At 38.7% G+C, this 19,521-nt stretch overlaps 1 protein-coding gene and 1 pseudogene across 11 annotated transcripts in view; one reads left to right on the top strand and one right to left on the bottom strand.

The window, feature by feature from the left end:
• SLTM (SAFB like transcription modulator) overlaps positions 1–16,885 on the top strand; it is a 53,781-nt gene extending 36,896 nt beyond the window's left edge. For 4 of the 10 annotated variants that reach the window (XM_079769353.1, XM_079769351.1, XM_079769350.1 and 1 more), the window contains 12 exons: positions 915–1,064; positions 1,279–1,382; positions 1,480–1,646; positions 2,134–2,219; positions 2,446–2,609; positions 4,953–5,133; positions 5,873–5,997; positions 6,996–7,184; positions 11,146–11,460; positions 11,569–11,710; positions 13,608–13,768; positions 15,785–16,884. In XM_079769353.1, the coding sequence (XP_079625479.1) occupies positions 915–1,064; positions 1,279–1,382; positions 1,480–1,646; positions 2,134–2,219; positions 2,446–2,609; positions 4,953–5,133; positions 5,873–5,997; positions 6,996–7,184; positions 11,146–11,460; positions 11,569–11,710; positions 13,608–13,768; positions 15,785–15,893 (1,893 nt within the window). In that variant the 3' untranslated portion in view covers positions 15,894–16,884. Of the gene's footprint in view, positions 1–914; positions 1,065–1,278; positions 1,383–1,479; positions 1,647–2,133; positions 2,220–2,445; positions 2,610–4,952; positions 5,134–5,872; positions 5,998–6,995; positions 7,185–11,145; positions 11,461–11,568; positions 11,711–13,607; positions 13,769–15,784 lie in introns of all 10 variants that reach the window. The other 6 variants (XM_079769355.1, XM_079769348.1, XM_079769354.1 and 3 more) reach the window with 4 other exon arrangements.
• LOC307098513 (small ribosomal subunit protein eS27-like) lies at positions 7,194–11,139 on the bottom strand (annotated as a pseudogene). The gene has a single exon. The product of its transcript is annotated as a small ribosomal subunit protein eS27-like (transcript).
• Positions 16,886–19,521: the final 2,636 nt, after the last annotated feature.

Below are 19,521 nucleotides of genomic sequence, written 5' to 3'. Positions count from 1 at the left end.
CATGTCCCCTCACTGGGGACCAAGTCCACAACCCTGGCATGACCCTGACCAGGAATTGAACTGTGACCTCCTGGTTCAATGCTCAACCACTGCACTGGCTGAGTGACACTTAATCTTTTTTTTTTCTTTAAGAGATTCAAGGGGTCCTGTAATGGAAATTTTGGCCCAAATCTAATTGAGAATGTTATTTGCTTTCATTAAGTGTACCATTACTTCAGTGGTCGGCAAACCGCCGCTCACGAGCCAAATGCGGCTCTTTAGCCCCTTGAGTGTGGCTCTTCCACAAAATACCACGTGCCCGCACGTGCAGTGCGATTGAAACTTCGTGGCCCATGCGCAGAAGTTGGTTTTCGGCCTGGGTGAGTCTATTTTGAAGAAGTGGCGTTAGAACACTCAAGGGGCCAAAGAGCCGCACGTGGCTTGCGAGCCGCGGTTTGCCGACCACTGCATTACTTAATTGATGTGACTATGTTTTGGCTGTATATTTGAAAAATATAAAAAGAAAAACTAAAAAGATAAATTGCTTTTTTAAAAAAAATAAATTTTTATTGTTGAAAGTATTACATATATCCCTCCCCCCCCCCATTGCCCTCTGCAACCCCCCTGCCTCCCCCAAGCCCCCACCACTCTACCATCTATGTCCATGGGTTATGCACATACATACATGAGTTCATTATAAATCGCTTTTTGATGCTTTAAATTGTTCCCTTGAATCTTTACTAAGTATTTATAGGCAAGGTAGATGGTGATCAAAAGTATATGAAACATATATGTATGCAAATCTATCCTTTATCATGAATTTATGTACCTAAATAGATCGTTTAACTTGAATAGTCTCAGTTCTGAAGTTTCATCTGTTCAGAATTTTTGTAGTTGTGAAGTAAAACTTTCTAAAGTATAATCTTATTTTACAGGTTCTGAGTGCAAAGGTAGTTACAAATGCTCGAAGTCCTGGGGCCAAGTGCTATGGCATAGTAACTATGTCTTCAAGCACAGAGGTGTCCAGATGTATCGCACATCTTCATCGCACCGAGCTGCATGGACAGTTAATTTCTGTTGAAAAAGTAAGCTTACCTTTTTATAAAGGGTTACTTTGAGGACTAGTAATTCTCAATTTAAAAGTGTTACACTAGTAGGGAGTAAAATTAAGAATGATTTTTATGCATTCATTTTTATAGCTTTTATATTTTTCAAATTTTCGACCATCAACATACTTTTTGTAATCATAAAAATATAACTTGAAAACATAAAGATTTTTTTTCTGTTTGAACCTTTCAGGTTAAAGGTGATCCATCTAAGAAAGAATTAAAGAAAGAAAATGATGAAAAGAGCAGTTCAAGAAATTCTGGGGACAAAAAAAACATGAGTGATAGAAGTAGCAAGTAAGGATTTATTTTTTGATAAATACATTGACTTTTTTGGTACACTGATGCACTAGTTCTCATTCTGTTGTGTTCTTGTGTGGGTTGCTGTGGTCAGGACACAAACCTCTGTCAAAAAAGAAGAGAAAAGATTGTCTGAGAAATCTGAAAAAAAAGAAAGCAAGGATACTAAGAAAATGGAAGGTAAAGATGAGAAGAATGATAATGGATCAAGTGGCCAAACTTCTGAATTCATTAAAAAAAGTGAAGAAAAGAAGCGAATAAGTATGCTATGTATCTCTCTTCTCAGTCTCTTTCTAATTTATTCTACAACTTAACTTTTACAGTGGAAGGGAAAACTTGAAATTAAAACTAGATAAATATTTAAACTTCATTGTTAGGTGTTACTGTTTTAGAAAAGGAGGTCTAATAGGACTAATTGTCTTATTTTTTACTCCTAGAAAACAAATGTGTTTGTCGCACTGAGCCTCCTTGCTATTAAATCTGGGCTGACTTTATATTATCATAGATTGACAACTGTAGTTGAGTTGGGATCTTTTGGTATCACTGAAAATATTTGCATTAGCAGATTGAACTAGTTCTAAAAACTTTGCATTTATGTTCCCATAAAATAAGTAGGTTTTTTAATTTCATGTATTGGTTTGTGAATATCTAGTTGTCTAAGAATTTAGCATTTTCACATTATATTTCTTAAATGAAATAATTTTTAGACATTTATCTAATGTTTATCTAATACTTTATTCTCTCTTAGGTTCAAAGAGCCCTGGACGTATGGTAATACTAGACCAAACTAAAGGAGATCATTGTAGGCCATCAAGAAGAGGAAGATATGAGAAAGTAAGTCTTTGAAAGGGATGTTGTATATAATTTTACTGTTTGCAAAAAAAAGATAATTCAGAATCTCTGTAACCTTCCTCTTTAATTAGCTCTGTAATAATTCCATGCTAGAAAATCTAAGAAAAACAGAATGCCATTACTCAAAGTTTTTAAATGACCAGCTGAACGTGGGATACAGTCCAAAATTATTTTAACATCTAGTCCTTTTATAATTTTTTTTCTACAGATTCATGGAAGAAGCAAGGAAAAGGAGAGAGCTAGCCTAGATAAAAGAAGGGACAAAGACTACAGAAGGAAAGACATCTTGCCTTTTGAAAAGATGAAGGAACAAAGACTAAGAGAACATTTAGTTCGTTTTGAAAGATTGCGACAAGCAATGGAACTTCGAAGGTAGAAACAGTCTGTATTACACCTGTCTTTAACTATAAGTACATATTTAATACTATTAGAATTGTATTCCCACAGAAAGCTATTTGCCACTTTTAAGAAATAGAGTAAAACCTAATTATTTCTCAAGTTTGCATGACATTTTACAATTTATAAAGTTACCTTTCCTTCTATTGTCTCTGTCTCAACAGTCCTATAAGGTTAGTTATGCCCATTATATAATTGAAAAATAAAAAGAGGCCCAGAGAGGCTAAATGACTCTTCCAATGCCACATTGCTAATGAGTGGCAGAGTCGGGACTCAGACCCAAGTCTTCTGACTCCAAGTCCAATGCTCTTTCCTCTCCAAAGTTGCTGCCATAAAAGACACGTTTTTTAAAGGAAAATTTGATTTTTGAGATAACATAGTCTCAATATAAGCTATAGTATTCAAATAGTATGTTGACATTTTAGAAAAAATGTATTATACTTTGGACTAGAGCCCCAGTGAAGGAAGATTTGCCCTGTAAACCTTATTTTGTTCAAGCGCTATCTCTCAAACCAACTGAGAACAAAAAACATTTCTATTTTTGGTGGCAGTATCTCAGCTGTTCACCATGAGTGCCAATTTGCTTTTTTTGTATGTTAATTTTTGGATATCACTTAAAATATTCTTGTTAAAGTGTTTTATAATATAAATTTCAAAAATTAACCTAATTGAGAGATAACTTATGGGATTTCACCTATTCATTCACAAGAGTGTTAGGAACTACCAGAGATATTTTTATCAACTTAAATAATACTGTTATTGCCACACACTTTACTAAAAGGAAATAATTCTTGCATTACTCAGAACCTTTTTCCCTTTTTTTATGAAGTCCCAATATGCTGAGCTTCCTATTTAGATGACAAGTTGAGAAAAAAGAGTAGTGGCTACTAGAGCAGCATTTCTCAAACTATCTGACTCATAACCCTTTTATATGTAACAAAAAAGTTGCAGTACCCTGTTTACTGTTCTGAAATAAAATTGATATATAATGTACCTACCTATACAAATAATTTCCCAGAAAATCAATAATGATGCCTTAACTCGAATTTAAAGGAGAAATAAAGTAATTTATAATGAAGCATGTATTCCAGATGTGAATGTTTAGGCATGCCTCTCCAGAAGACCTAATGAAGTAGTCAGATGTTTGTACCCCTCTTTAGACTCAATGAGAATGTGACAGCTACAAATACAGACTGATATTGGTATGTCGTGTTGGTGAGTCAAAGACCAGGAGTGGTGTTGACATCATGACGTGGTTTCTGAAGTGGTGAACAACTCTTGGTGAAGTTCTCAAGAGAGTATAATCTCCCTCCCCCTTTTTTTTTTTACAGGGAGTTGCATTTCTGGAAATTGTAGTGAACATTAAACCATGTCAAAGCAAACAAACCAACCTAGCATTTATTAAAAATAAGTTCTAGGCTCGGATTTTTTAAGGTGATTTTTTTTGTTTTGATGACATAGATGTCCATTATGTCATTTGAAAGATATTAGGAATATTGGACAGTTTTTTGTTGTGTAGGACTATCCTATGCATCATAAGATAGAATCCTTGGTCCCTACTCAGTAAGTGCTGGTAGCAGCTCCATGGTCATTGTAATGATTAAAAATGCCCCTCAGATTTCCATGGGGCCTTGAGAACTATTAGGCTGTTGGAGGAAGACATACTGAGAGACAAAGTACACTGAGTTCCTTAGAGTGAGGAAATGACAAAAACTATTAAAAGTCTGATATAATAAGTTAATCCAGTTCAGCAAACATTTGAGCTATCTCCTGACTCAGAAATGCATTTACCTGGAGCCATCTATTATGGGCTAATGAATACTCCAAAAAAGCCCTTAAGGGTCTCCATTTTATTACATACAACATTTGCTGTAATTCATGTTGATGAGTATGACCCCCAAGTCATCAAAATAAGGTAAACCTTGTTTAAGGACAGTCTGTATACTATAGAAATTTTTGTCAGAAACAATGTAAGTTGTAGTTTTGTAAATTTATATATGTAGAATATTTCCTTTTTAAAATGTAAATTGATTAATGGGCTATTATTATAGTGGGATTTTTATTTAAGCAGAAATCATCTAAGGCAACTACTGTATAAAATTCAGCTGCTCAGTTGACAATCTTAATAAATAAGTGACAGTGTTGGGGTCTGTTTAAAGTTTTCTTATTTTGAGTTTTCTTTCCAATTATATTAAAACTACTTAGATTAAGTTGAAGTTTAAAATTGCCAATCTCGATAAAAATTTCAAATTAAAAAACTATTCTCTTTCACACAGTGCTAGCATAATTTAAGTATTTCTAAATACTGATTTTTGTTAGACGAAGAGAGATTGCAGAAAGAGAGCGTCGAGAGCGAGAACGCATTAGAATAATTCGTGAACGGGAAGAACGGGAACGCTTACTCAGAGAGAGAGAGCGCCTAGAAATTGAAAGGCAAAAACTAGAGAGAGAGAGAATGGAACGCGAACGCTTGGAAAGGGAACGCATTCGTATTGAACAGGTGCAGTCAGAAAATCTTTTCATCTTAAATAACTGACCTTTTCCAAACCCTGTGATTTTTGCCCTGAAAATTGCTTTACTTTGGTAAAGCTTGTATAGAATGAGTTCAGCTAATGAGCATTTATTAAGTGCCCCTGAAAGATAACAATGAATTAGGTGTTAGTTAAAAATACTTTTAGTTGTGACTTTGTTCTAGCCAATTGGTAATAACTCAAGCTCTGCAATATCATGGCAGCCTAATAGTCTGAGCATAGGACTATGAGTCCAGAGTAGTTGTAATCCAGGCTCTGTCACTATCCCAATCTTAGAAAATAACTATTTCCTTACATATTATAGTGGGAATGATTTCCCAAGGCTGGAAGGAAATAATGCCTCTCTCTGCAGAATTGCATCCAGGGTTTTAAGTCCCTTAGTGTCCATATGTTTTAAGAACTCTATTTCTAATTCCCTATGGGTGCTTTTCTTTGAATCAAATGATTAAACTAAATCTGACCTTCCCAATTACTTGCCAGCTTTTACCACCCAATCAATCTCTGTTATTTTTAATGTTGCAGAATAGTAACTATAGCCTAGATTACTGATTCCTAGAGTCATATTTGTTTATGTATTTGCCCCAAGTGTTTTGCCTAGTGATTGTCTATGATGGTTTCTTAATGACAGGATTAAAACAAGGTTGCATATATACTTACCTTATGTTTTCATTTTGCATTGGTTGGTCCTTCCTTCTGTGTTGTCTGAAGGAACGTCGTAAGGAAGCTGAACGTATTGCTAGAGAACGAGAGGAACTGAGAAGGCAACAGCAGCAGCTTCGTTATGAACAAGAAAAAAGGAATTCTTTGAAACGCCCACGTGATGTAGATCATAGGTAGATGTTTTTTTCTTTTACAGTTACACTTGCTGTCTTACTCCTTTTAAGCTAAAACAATCTAGAGAACTAGAAAGTATAGGCAGCCATCCCTGGAATAAAGAGGTCATGATCCACAGAGATGGGAATGATTGCAGTAATGGAGTGGACATAGCACATTATCAAGTAGGAAAAGTCTCTCCTTTCTCTTTCCTTCCTAATGCCAAATGTTTGTCCAGTATGATAGAAATACATGGTTATAGTAGGTTTCAGTGGTGGTACTCAGAGCCATTTTCAAAACTCTTACAGGGTAACAAAAATGGATGCCATAAACTTGGAAAGGCTAAAATATAGATTCTGTTGTGTGTCTGTGTTCATGATTCACAATAGATTTCAAAATTATAATATAATCATTTAATTTTAATATGAAATCTATGAGATTTAATGGATTGTATTGAGAAATAGGTGTAATGAATGAATTATGCTTGGGACTTAATCCCTCTAACCTTTCTAAAATTAAGTATAGCTGAAAAGTTTGTATACTGCTGGTTAGAATTTTACTACTAACCCTATCTCGTTTGGCTTAGTGGATAGAGCGTTGGCCTGCAGACTGAAGGGTCCTGGGCTCGATTCTGGTCAAGGGCACATGCCCGGGTTGCGGGCTTCTCCAGTAGGGGGCATGCAGGAGGCAGCCAATCAATGATTCTCTCTCATCATTGATGTTTCCATCTTTCTTTCCCTCTTCCTTCCTCTCTGAAATAAATTAAAATATATTAACAAAACAAGAAACATTAAAAAAAAAAGAATTACACTTTTTCAACTATTTTCTCTCCTGTGAAATTCCTCTAACACTATATGACTTTACATAATTTAATAATTTGTTGCTAGCTTGTTCTTGTAACAAAACGTTCTGTGTTTTGAGTTTATTAGACCTCTGTATCCACAGTTCCTAGCTTGTGGTATGTATGACTCCAAGTAAGTGTTGTTTGGTTATTGTAATACTAATTTATATAAATTAGCAAATATTTCTCTTCAAGGCGAGATGATCCTTACTGGAGCGAGAATAAAAAATTGTCTCTAGATACTGATGCACGATTTGGCCATGGATCTGACTACTCTCGCCAACAGAACAGATTTAATGACTTTGATCACCGAGAGAGGGGCAGGTTTCCTGAGAGTTCATCAGTACAGTCTTCATCTTTTGAAAGGTACATAGATTATGTTGAAAATAGTTGTATTTAGTATATGAGCCTTGCTAGTGGTAAGTTTGGTTCTCTTAAAATCAGTAGGTCTTAAAGTATATAGGTCAGAACTGAGTGTTCAAAACAAATCGTATGTTTGGTTTTTGGTTTTCAGATGAAATAAACTATGTATTTGTTTTGTTTTGTTTGCTGTAAATTGCCTTCACTCTGCACTTTTTGATACATTTTGGTGTGAAAACATCTCAAAATATTATAATTCAAGAGTCACAATGACCTACCCAGGAGGCTGTAAAAATTGGTTTGAATAAATTAGAACTGTGAAATGGAACTAGTTTAAAAAAAGAAACAGATCTAAGAACCAAGCTTAGAAGCTACACAGTAACAAGAGCGAACAAACTGAACCTGTATTTCCATGGAGTGACATTCCCGTTGGCCAACAGGTCCCAAATCCACACACACGAGGTGTAGGTCTTCTTTCCCTTTCTCTCGTGGGAAAGATACTCAGAAACGACCATGGAAAACATGAATCATTGAAATTGACTTTGTGCACCAACTCCTGAAGAGATAACAGCCACCACTCTAAAATGATTAGACATGTAGTGTTTACATGATGACTTTCTACACTTCAAGAAGCCCTCAAAGACTAACCAGCCTATTTATTTTTAGAACCTAAACTTTCTAGCAGCTTTTGTCCTTTTGCAGTAAAAGAAAAGACATTGTACTGCCACACAGGGGTCAACCACAACTAACTTGTCCAGTCAGGATTTGCTCTAATGGACAGTTCAACTGGTAGACCTATGTCCATGCTTTCTTTATAATGATTTTAGACCAACATTTTTTTAATTTAAATAAGTTCTAGGCTTCGAAAATATGTTTGATACTTTTGCTGATATAAGAAGTCTTCCCTTCAAATGTTGAATTTACTAAAATAATTTGCATAGCAGTTATCATACTCCATGGAAAAGTCATCAATCCAGTTGCATACCTTTGTTTTCCTTTATCTTATGTTTTGCTCTGTGTTTGCCTTTCCAAATATAAAAATGCAGCAAAATCCTATCTAATAAATAGAGAATAGGCTAATTGACCCGCACGCCAACAAAGATGGCGGCACCCACAGCCAATAAGGAGGGAGTATGCTAATTGACCATCCCATCCTCAAATATGGTGATGCCCACAGCCAATAAGGAGGGAATATGCTAATCGACTGTCCCACCCTCGAAGATGGCAGTGCCCACAGCCAATAAGGAGGGATATGCTAATTGACTATCACACCCTCAAAGATGGCGGCACCCAGTCCCCTCAGCCCCGCCAGGGCGGCAGGCTCGGCTTCTCTGCATGCCTGCCTCTGGAGTCCCCCAGTCCCCTCAGCTCCCCAGCCGCCCAGGGCTGGCCCGAGGCATAGGCAAGCCTCAGATGGCAGCTGCCCAGGGCCACCCAAGGCTCAGGTACCAGGGCCAGCTGAGGCTTGCACTGCTGGTAGTGGCAGCTGCAGAGGTGTGATGGGGTGTTGCCTTTCCCTGGTTGCCGTGTCGCCTCCCGCCCCTGAGGGCTACTGGACTATGAGAGGGGGCAGGCCAGGCTGAGGGAACCCCCCCTCCAGTGCATGAATTTTCATGCACTGGGCTTCTAGTGTACACTAATAAAAGGGAAATATGCAAATTGACCGTACCTTCACGATGCCCACCAGCCAATCAGGAGTGTGAGTATGCAAGTTAACCCAACAAAGATGCCGGGTTAATTTGCATACCCAGGCGCCCAGTGGCTGAGGGCGGGACGCAGGTGTTTCACACCACCCCAGGAACTCTGGGCCTCTGGGCAGCGTGAGAAGGTGGAAAGGTGGCTCTGGGCCAGAGCAAAGGATGTGCCGGCAGCCAGGGTAAGGAAGGCCCATTCTGCACGAATCTTCATGCATCAGGCATCTAGTAAATAATAAAATAGAACAAAAATAGAAATTTAAAAACCTTAAACCAGGCAGGCTCAGTTGCGTATAGTTCTATGCACTAAAAGATCGCCGTTTTGATTCCTAGTCAGGGCACATGTCTGGGTTGCAGGCTCGATCCCAGTCACACCCACAAACACAAAATGCCCCCATTTTATTCATGAGTTCTGTGAACTGTCCAAATAATGCCTGTGAATGGCAGTAACTTATCTCAGTCATTCAAATTGCTCATGTTTTTTAATACAGAATTTACAAGGGACAGCTAAAGAGGATTGTAATATGAAGAAAATTAAGAGGTAGCCTAGGAAAAACAACTAATCAACTAAAAATTGCCATAATAACCCAGATTTAAACAAGGAATAAATTTGTATCTTGGATAACATGATGAAACTTCAATGTAACATCACAACTTATACTAGATGACTTTACTAGTATATGAATTAATACACTAGATTTATTTCTTCTACCATAGCTGCAAATATATTAAACAATTATTTCATCACTCATTTCTCTTTCCCCTAGTGGTGGCAATTAAAACTGAGTAACTGTATTTAGCACTCATTAATTTAGAAAATATAAAAAGGCTTTAGGAAAATAGAGACAGGAGATTCATTTTCATATACCACTTGTTGGATTTAAGTCTCCTTTGGGGGATAGTGGTGAACAGAACATTTTTTCTGGTCTGAGTTACTGTTTTCTGGGCTTATCTCAGACAAATAACTCCCAAATCTTATGTAGGCCCAGACTATCTTGGCAAAACTCTCCAGCTCCCAGCACACAGCACAGCAATTTCTTCTGTTCTCTTTTCGCATGTTCAGTTTTGTTCCTGGGAATATGATTCAGTATTGAAAATTTGTTTGATAGGCCACCATAACAAGATTAAGTAGGTTGGCTTTATCTTCTTGTTTGTTTTTTTTTAATCTAAAATGTGTTTATTGGCATGGTTTCCCACTCGTCTTGATTTGAGGTGCTCTCAGTGCTGCTTCCTTCTGAAGGAGCACCCTTCTGTCAGCCTTGCTTTTCTCCTGTGGGCTGACAGGGAACAGTGGAGCAACCAACCCACATGGCTAAAGACAGTGGTGATTCTAGAGCAGGCTGGGCATTTTATATCCAGGAAGTAGGAATTAGGGCTCTGCACCAGGTGTTTCTTCTTGTGTTTCCTCTTCTCTTCTGGAGAGGGATGGAGGAGATCCTTAGCGAAAGGCATATTGTCGTGGGGAGGTCATCACGACCGGAAGGGTTGGCTTTATCTTCTTAACCTTTAAAGCTAAGTGGGAGTACTGTTAGCTTTGGATGTGCCTCAGTTGTTAAGAGCAGTGAAACATCCTTCAGGTTGGTAGTGCCTGAAATGTTTGATGTAATCCCTCCTTGATGCTAAAAAACCAACCTTCATGCCAGACATTTACCTCAGTTTAAAAGATTATGAGTTGTTATCTATATAAAAGCCTAAGTGACCGTTACAACCGAACAACTGGAACGACCAGTCGCTATGATGTTTACTGACCACCAGGGGGCAGGCGCTCAATGCAGGAGCTGCCCCCTGGTGGTCAGTGGGCTCCCACAGCGGGAGCGCAGCTCATCCAGAAGCCAGGCTCTCGGCTGGTAAGCACAGCTGCGGTGGCAGGAGCCTCTCCTGCCTCTGTGGCAGTGCTACCAGGTGGTGGCGGCAGGCACAGCAGGTCTGGGATGAGCAGTGGTGGAGCTGTGCCCAGCCCCGGCTGGGGCTCCTCTCCGGCCACCTGCCACTTTGGCACTGCTACATCCCTCTGGCCGAAACCTGGCAGTCCAACATCCCCCGAGGGGTCCAGGATTGCAAGAGGGCGTGGGCCAGGCTGAGGGACCCCATCCGTGCACGAATCCGTGTACCAGGCCCCTAGTAATCAATAATATTGAATATTTTGGTGGCTTTGCCTTAAGTTAATTTTACAGAAGATGTAATTATTGTAGGTTATGTAAATAAAGTTTAGAAGAATAAAGCCAAGTAAGTACTTCTGAGGACCTATGTTCTTTGTTTTGGATAAACAATAGGCGAGAACGCTTTGTTGGTCAAAGTGACGGGAAAAAAACACGTCCTACTGCACGAAGAGAAGATCCAGGTTTTGAAAGGTATCCCAAAAATTTCAGTGATTCCAGAAGAAATGAGCCTCCACCACCAAGAAATGAACTTAGAGAAACAGACAGGCGTGAAGTACGAGGGGAGCGAGAAGAGAGGAGAACTGTGATCATTCACGACAGGCCTGATATCACTCACCCGAGACATCCTCGAGAAGCAGGGCCCACTCCCTCTAGGACCTCCACCTGGAAAAGTGAAGGAGGCATGTCTAGTGACAAACGGGAAGCAAGGTATCCGTGTAGTTTCTAATGCCTCTATGGTGGTACATACTGCGTTTGGGTTAAAAGAAGGTTATAATAGAATTTTGATCGCATACCTTTTGGGATTTTGTTTAACAGAGTTGAAAGGCCAGAGCGATCTGGGAGAGAAGTGTCAGGACACAGTGTAAGAGGGGCCCCACCCGGGAGTCGCAGTAATGCTTCCAGCTATGGCAGCAGAGAAGGAGAAAGGGTCATTACAGACCGGGGAAGTGGAGCACAGGTAAGTGTTTATGAAGGTTTATGCTCAACTCTTCAGAAATCACTTTAGAGGACTTACCATTTTGATGTGACCTAGACTGGTTGATTAGAATGACTGGGAGACCAGTTTCCTGTAAAAAATCATTTTTCATATTTTCAGTAGTTGAACATCAGGAATTCAAAGAAGTTGGATATTAACCCTGAAATTCTTGTTCATTTTGTTGTTATTATTAATCCTCCCCTGAGGATATTTTTTCTGTTAATTTTTAGAGAGAGTGGAAGTGAAGGGTGGGGAGAGAAACATCTGTATGAGAGAGACACATTGATTGGTTGCCTCCCATACGAACCCCTACTGGGCAACTGAGGTATGTGCCTTTTTTTTTTTTTTTTTTTTAAATTTAAGAAGATACTCATGTTTATTATCTGATTTACATTTGACAAAGCAAAGGTAGGTGCAACAAAGAGCTGTTTGACAAAGTCAAGCCCCAGATATCAAACAACAGTATTTCCCTGGCTGCCCTTGAGGGCACTTTGGCACTTCTAGGTAGTTGTGCTCCGAAATGCAAACCACTCATCGTAGACACTATGGTGCCACACTTGGAGTATAGGCCTGCAGGCACCCAATGAGGTATGTGCCCTTGATCAGGAATCGAACCCACAACCCTTCAGTCCTCAGGCCAACACTCTAACCACTGAGCAAACAGGCCAGGGCTTTTTTTTACTAGAAAAAAATGTAATCCCTTGGCATTCTTGCTAACACCACTTTATACTTTCTGTTTTATTTAGAGCATTTATGACATAAATTTGGGCCTGGTGGCATTATAAGCTTTACTGTTTCTAATAAGTGGAAATATTCAGTAGATCAGTTCATTGAGCTGTTTACCTGTAAACCTTAAGACAGGGTATATAATCAGATATCCTGCTGTATTTAGAGTGAAACTAAGGCAGTATCATAGAATAGCCCTCTGCATTCAGATATTCATTTAGGAAAGATGTCCTGGGGGAGATCCTATTCCTCCCTGGAAAATTCTATTTTTCATCAATAAGTTGTTCGACCAGTGACCAGTGTTCCCTTTAGGGTTTCTTTAAAATAGCTCTATTTTTCTGTAAGCTAAGTATCATAAAGTTTGACTCTTCTTTCCTCAGTTCCTAGGTTCTGTGGCTTTTGTTTCTTTGTGTTCAGTATTCTGTTTTTTCATAGTCAGGGATATAAGACATTGTCAGAGCCATAGCACTAACTAGTACTCTATAAAATAAGATGACAACTCCTATTTTTATGTGCTGTTCACATATTGATCATATACCCTAATTTGTCTCTCACTATGCTTTCTTACATATATAGAGATCCAGGCATTATATAGAGATCCAAAAATACTCAGCATTCACAAAGTACCTGCGTGCTAGAAAGCATAGAGATGGAAATTACAGTGCTGCATCATTTCCCCCTACCCTACCCTAAGTAGCTTCTCAATGCAAAATAGATGGAAACCCTTTATATTTGTTGTTGTATTATTATTAATTCTTTTCTCTTCCCAGACATCTTACTAATTTGCTTCTGACATTAAAAGCACACTAGTATCCTGGCCGCGTAGCTCAGTTGGCTAGAGCAGTGGTCGGCAAACTGCGGCTCGCGAGCCGCGGTTTGCCGCTCTGTTGACTAATGAGTTTGCCGACCACTGGGCTAGAACATCATCCCAATACACCAAGGTTGCAGGTTTGATCCCTGGTCAGGCACATAACAAGAAGCATCCAGTAAATACATAAATAAGTGGAACAACAAACCGATGTTTCTCTCTCTCTCTCTCTCAAATCAATAATAAAAATTAAAAATAAGTAAATAAATAAAAGCATACTAGCACAAGCAAATTGGTGTGAGGCTGAGGGTGTCATGACTTCTCTCTTAATATGGTCTTCTTTAGCACTACCCTGAAGAACGACGTGTGGTTGAACGCCATGGACGGGATGCAAGCGGACCAAGAAAAGAGTGGCATGGCCCACCTTCTCAGGGGCCTGGCTATCATGATGCAAGGCGAATGGGTGATGGCCGGTCAGGGGCAAACATGATAACCCAACATACAAGGTAAGTAGGTAATTAGTTAAGAATTTTCTGCCAGCACACAACCATATCTTTATCCTTTCCTTAAAGGTCATGATAGCTTCTGAGAGATTGGATAGCAACACCCCTAAATCTGCCCAAATATTTCCCCATATTAACCCAAAATCTCCAGGAGATTTTATGAAGGGCAACTGATGTTAATTTTTGCATTTATATTCCTCATAGTAAGTTAATTGATTGGCATTCTGGCATATTGATCTAGATACACACCTGAATGTATGTCAGAATCTGATAGATAACATTAATTTCAAGTTGGGACCATCTTGTTCACTACATGTCATTCCTAAAATTCCTAGAAAGGAAGAAGAAAACTGAAAGTCTGTTCTGCTTCCTCCCTTTTCAAGTAACTCTAGCAAAACTGGTGGACATTTAACCCACAGCCTGTTCATAGGCTAAGAGGCAAGCTTTATTTTCTTTTCACACCAACACCCATAGGGCCCTTCAGCAGGCAAGTCTTTGGCCTCTTCCTCTCTTGCATGCTCTTCTTTCTTTCCCATTGACCAGTCTTAGAAGACATATTGGGTTGGCTTACTAACCCAAGTTACCACTATTCTATTGGGTGCATCTACCATCAAATGTAAATGTTTATTTATGTTTGTGCCTGCACAGCCTCATCACTCATTCTGTCTTTGGTTTTTGAAGGTCACCAATGCCTTCGTTTCTTAATAAATATAGAGTCCCTTATTTATTATCTTGGGTCTTGGGCACTATTTCTCACTACTGCTTTTTTTTTGTGTGTGTGTGTTTTTAAAACACTTTCTAATGCATCATAATTTCCTTTCTACCTTTTTGATCCATTTTGCTGGCGTCTTCAAATGGAGTTCTATATTGTGATCTCCATGTAAATGGCCTGCTGTCTCCATAAATTCAAGGTCACATCCAACTCATTCCTCTCCTGTTTCAAACCTTCATGTCCCAGTTATTGCCTCTAGTTTTTTTAAATTTGCCAGTGCCACTAAGCTCTCATTCACCCAGACTGGAAAACCATGGGCCTCATCTTTGTCTGTCTTCATTCCTAGTATAAATTTCTAAGTATGGTTCCGTTTTTAAAAAACATTTGTAACAGCTAGGCTTTCTTCCTCATTTCAGCTTCTATTTGATATTCCCAAATTAGTCTTTTTTCTGCTCCATTATTCACACTTTCTAAATTTAACCACTGGAACTTTTTTTAAATATATGGTGTGTGTTTTTTCTTTTTTAATTTCATAGAGAGGAAGAGAGAGAGAGAGATAGAAATATTAATAATGAGAGAGAATCATTAATAGGCTGCCTCCTGCATGCCCCCTGCTGGGGATCAAATCGGTAATCTGGGCATATGCCCCAACTGGGAATCGAACCCATGACCTCCTGGTTCATGGGTTGATGCTCAACCGCTGATCTATGCCTGCCAGGCTGGAACTGTTTTATTATACCATTTACTTGCTTTAGAATCACAAACAGCTTCTCTAGGTCACAGGAGCTAATCCAGATTTCCTCAGCCTGGCAGTCAGACCTTTCTATAAACAGGTTTTATTCTACTTAATAAAACCCATTTCACTGTGGGTTTTTATCTCCCAAAATTTAGGGGTTTTTGGTGGGTCTTTTTCATATATATATATATAATGTTCTCTATGTCAGAGTTTCAACTTCCTATGTTGATGCTGATTTGGTGACCACACTTTGGGAACCACTGATGTGTATACCCTTAAATGGCTTTTTATGAGGCAAGTTCAACTACCCAAATTCAAATTTTCCCTCCGCCATTTATTAGCTCTATGCTCTTGCACAAGTTACTTAGCCTCCAGATGTCAGTTTCTTCATCAGTAAAGTGGGATGAGGAATGGTACTTAACCTCATAGGACTATTGAAAACAGAACTTACTTAATTGGGTAAAGTACAAAGAATAGTGCCTGGTAAATTATAAGCACTTTGTAGGTATTAACTGTAATTATTTGTCCTTTTGTTCTCTGACTTTTTTTTTTTTCTTTATACCTTTTTCAGTAATGCCTCCCCAATTAATAGAATTGTGCAAATCAGTGGCAATTCCATACCAAGAGGAAGTGGCTCTGGATTTAAGCCATTTAAAGGCGGGCCTCCACGACGATTCTGAAAATTAGCTCTCTGCCGTGGTTTCAAAATAATTTATTGAAATCTCCAGAAAACTTTATTTGACTACTTACAAAGAGGACCTCTGACTTGCTTGAGAGTTCTGTCAGACTTTTCTTTATTCTCCTTTTTTAAAATTTACCATGATTGCTTTTCTCAATTTTTGAGAAGTTGTTTAAATAGTTCTGTTGTAACTTTTAATAGTTTTGTGTATCATTCAACTTTTTTTTCTTGTAGCACCAAGACACATTGGAAAAGATTGGAATCAAAACCATTTTGTTTAATACTGTGTGAATAGAAAGGGTAGTTTGCAGCTGAGTGGTGGTAGTTTCATTTGCAGCCTGGCTCTGGTATCAGGCTATAGAGTTACATGTCACCAAGCATTTTTAGCCTCCATTTTGAAGGCTGTATAAGCTGAAAAGGTCTGCGTCTAATTTTTAGAGAATACGATTGTTCCTTGCATTTCTGAGTATTATGTAACCTATTTTTTGCAGAAGGTACTGTTACATGAAGTACATCTGTGTATCCTGGTTTTAAAGAATGTACTCTTTTTGAAATAAACCTTCATATTCTGTATAGTTGCTAAAGCGTTGAGAACCTTTTTAATTGTAAAGGAGAACCTGAGAACCGAGTTTCAGTTTAGTATAGCAACATACTTGTTCAGGTTTGCATGGTATGAGACCAAATAGATTAATGAAACCTTGGCTATGAGGTTTGTATCACTGAGGTTCTTAGAATGAGTTGTGCAGGTAAGTGCACTTTTAGGTAATCTGTACTGTTTGATGGATAAATTCCAACTCTGGGAATTATGTGGGTATTAATGTTTCCATGTTCCCAACCATGTTGAGAAGTGGAAAAAACCCAGGTTCTAGATGGGTGAATCAGTTGGGTTTTGTAAATACTTGTATGTGCGAAGGCAATGTTGTCTTTTTGTGAAAATAAAAGTCCACACCTGGAAGTGTATGTGTCTTTGTTTCCAGCTTTATAGGCATTAATCCTCCAGTCCTCTCTGGAGTTAAACCCGAAGTAATTGACGAGGTTTAGAGCTATAAAGGCAGTCTTTTGGTCTTTGTTCCTGGGAATAAGTCTAAGTTTGACTCTTCACCTCAGTAGCTGGACAGTACAGTCTTTGAAGTGTTAGAGACTCATCCATTAATCTTAGGGGTTTGTTTTTTTTTTAAGGCATCTTTTCTAAGAAGCCCTTGAAGGTAAATTCTGAAGACCATCTCTTAAAGCCTCCCATATACCTTCATATAAATCAGTGATACATAATCCATATGTTCTAGGTTCTTGGTAAGTTAAGCAATCTTGTATGTTCATACACAGTAAAAGATGGAAGGAAGTTCAGCTATCCAAGTTCAAATTCTTCCTCCACCATTTATTAGTTCTGTGATCTTGCACAAGTTGCTTAACCTCCAGATCTCAGGTCTGAGGTCACCTTTTTATTTGAAGAGGAGTCTTCAAGTTCTTAGAAATGTTACTGTGTGTGTGGTCATGCCCATGAGATGGCTCAGACTTCTGAGTGCTGTGGGCAACCACCACACCCTGGTCTTTGGCCCTTTGGAGAACTGGCCCTTTGTGTATTGCTCTGGGTCTCATAGAGCCTTTGCTGCCCTTCCCAAGCCTACAACTGGGAGCAAGTGGAGTGTGTGTGGGGGGGAGTGTTACTTCATTTCCTGATCCCCCACACTGTAGAATGGCACAGAGACACCTCAGTATAGGCATGAACTAATTTCAGCTTTGCCTTCTCTTTGTGACTTGGGTTATTATATCACTTGTAGTCCATTTGCTCATTTATAGAATGGAACGATCACAAGCAATTACAATGGAACCTCGTTTTACAAACTTAATTCATTCCAGAAGGCTATTTGAAAACTAAATCATTTTTTCCCATTAGCAACAATATAAACTGAATTAATACATTCCAGACCCCCAAATGATCCTGTTTTAACCTTTCTTATATATAGTACATGTCTAATGTACTGTCTATAAATAAACACTTTAAAAAAAAAGGACATGAAATATAAATGAAAATTTAACAAAAAAGAAAGGAAATGCACAATAAAAAATGAAAATTGCCAAGCTGGTTTGGTTCAATGGATAGAGTGTCAGCCTGCAGACTAAGGGGTCCCGGGGTTTGATTCCAGTCAAGGGCACATGCCCAGGTTTGTGGGAGGCAGCCCATCAATGATTCTCTCATTGATGGTTCTCTCTCTCCCTTCCTCTCTGAAATCAAGAAAATTTTTTTTCAGAGCTGTGACATTGTTTTTTTCTTTTGTTTTATTGTTTAAAGTATGTCTCCTTTTTCCCTGATTGGACCCCCCTCCCCAACTACTCCCACCCCCCAGGACAAGTCCCCACCGCCCCAGTGTCTGTGTCCATTGGTTATGCAAATATGCGTGCATACAAGTCCTTGGGTTGATCTCTAACACCCTCTCCCCTAAAAATATTTTTTTTTAAAAAAAGAAAACAATAATAAGCAGCAAAAAAAAAGAAAAGAAAAAATATTCACAGCACAATATCCTGAGATTTTAACAGTGGTAAACTGACTCATATGCACACATTCTCTCCTTTGTCACTTGAGAGACTTGTGTCTAACAATACAGCTATCAGCATGAAAGGGGCTGTCAGGTTGAGAAGCTAATTGTTCGAGATGGGAGACTTTCGAGAATTGAGGTTTGGGTACATTGTTGCTAACATCTGCTAAGCACTTTATGTGCAGGGCAGTATGCTAAGCATTTTAAGTGCATTTGCTTGCCTAATACTCAAGAATCCTGCGTAGCCATAGGTACCAGTTACTGTCCTACCCCTTTTTCAGATGGGTATCTGAGAAGTGATCTGCTCTTGAAAAAGCTATACCATGGCAACCTGATGAAAAAATAATTACCGTACTGTCTGTATGTGTAGAAAAATTTGAACAAATCAAAAATTTTAATTTTTTTAAGTTGAGAAAACCTGACAAAACCACCTTCTGACATGGCATTGATGTTGGAAGTAACTCCTCAAGGTTCAGGGGCACCAGTTCAGAGATCTGGCTGGTCAGTTGTGAAGACCAAGTTTAGAGATTTTATGAAGAAAGCTGGGTTCCTCAAAACCAAGAGAAAAGAAGAAATTTTGCTATTCATATACTGGATGAACAATCCAAAGGTTTCGCCATAGGGTAGAAGGTTTTGATGATTTAGGAGCAACAGCTCACAGTGGTTCAAGAAAGAGCCAGTCTTAGTAAGCGTGGGCAACACACTGAAGTCAGAAACTACACATGCCAAAAATAACTAAAAAAGAGGAAAGCTTAGTATCAAGGAAAAATTTCCAAACTGTTAAACACATGAAGAACAATTAAAGACCCTTCTGCCTATATTTCTATCCCTTGCTAGATTGTCCCTTAACTCAGTTCCTCCAGTCTTAAGTCGGTCCCAATAATTAAATACCTACTGAATCCTTATGGAAAAAGTGTCAAATTTTGCATTTTTCCCCCTAATCCCGAGAACATACTTATTAATTTTCGAGATAAGGGAAGGGAGAGAGAGAAACATCAATTTGAGATAGGAGCATCAATCAGTTACCTTCCCGTACGCGCCCAACTGGCAACCTAGGTTCCTTGCCTGCCTGTCTGGGAGTCAATCCACAACCTT

The sequence above is a fragment of the Cnephaeus nilssonii genome (genome assembly GCF_951640355.1).
Source record: "Cnephaeus nilssonii genome assembly, chromosome: 4".
Classification (NCBI taxonomy): Eukaryota; Metazoa; Chordata; class Mammalia; order Chiroptera; family Vespertilionidae; genus Cnephaeus; species Cnephaeus nilssonii.
Note: the sequence above shows the minus strand (reverse complement) of the source record. Positions and strands in the feature narration are given on the sequence as shown.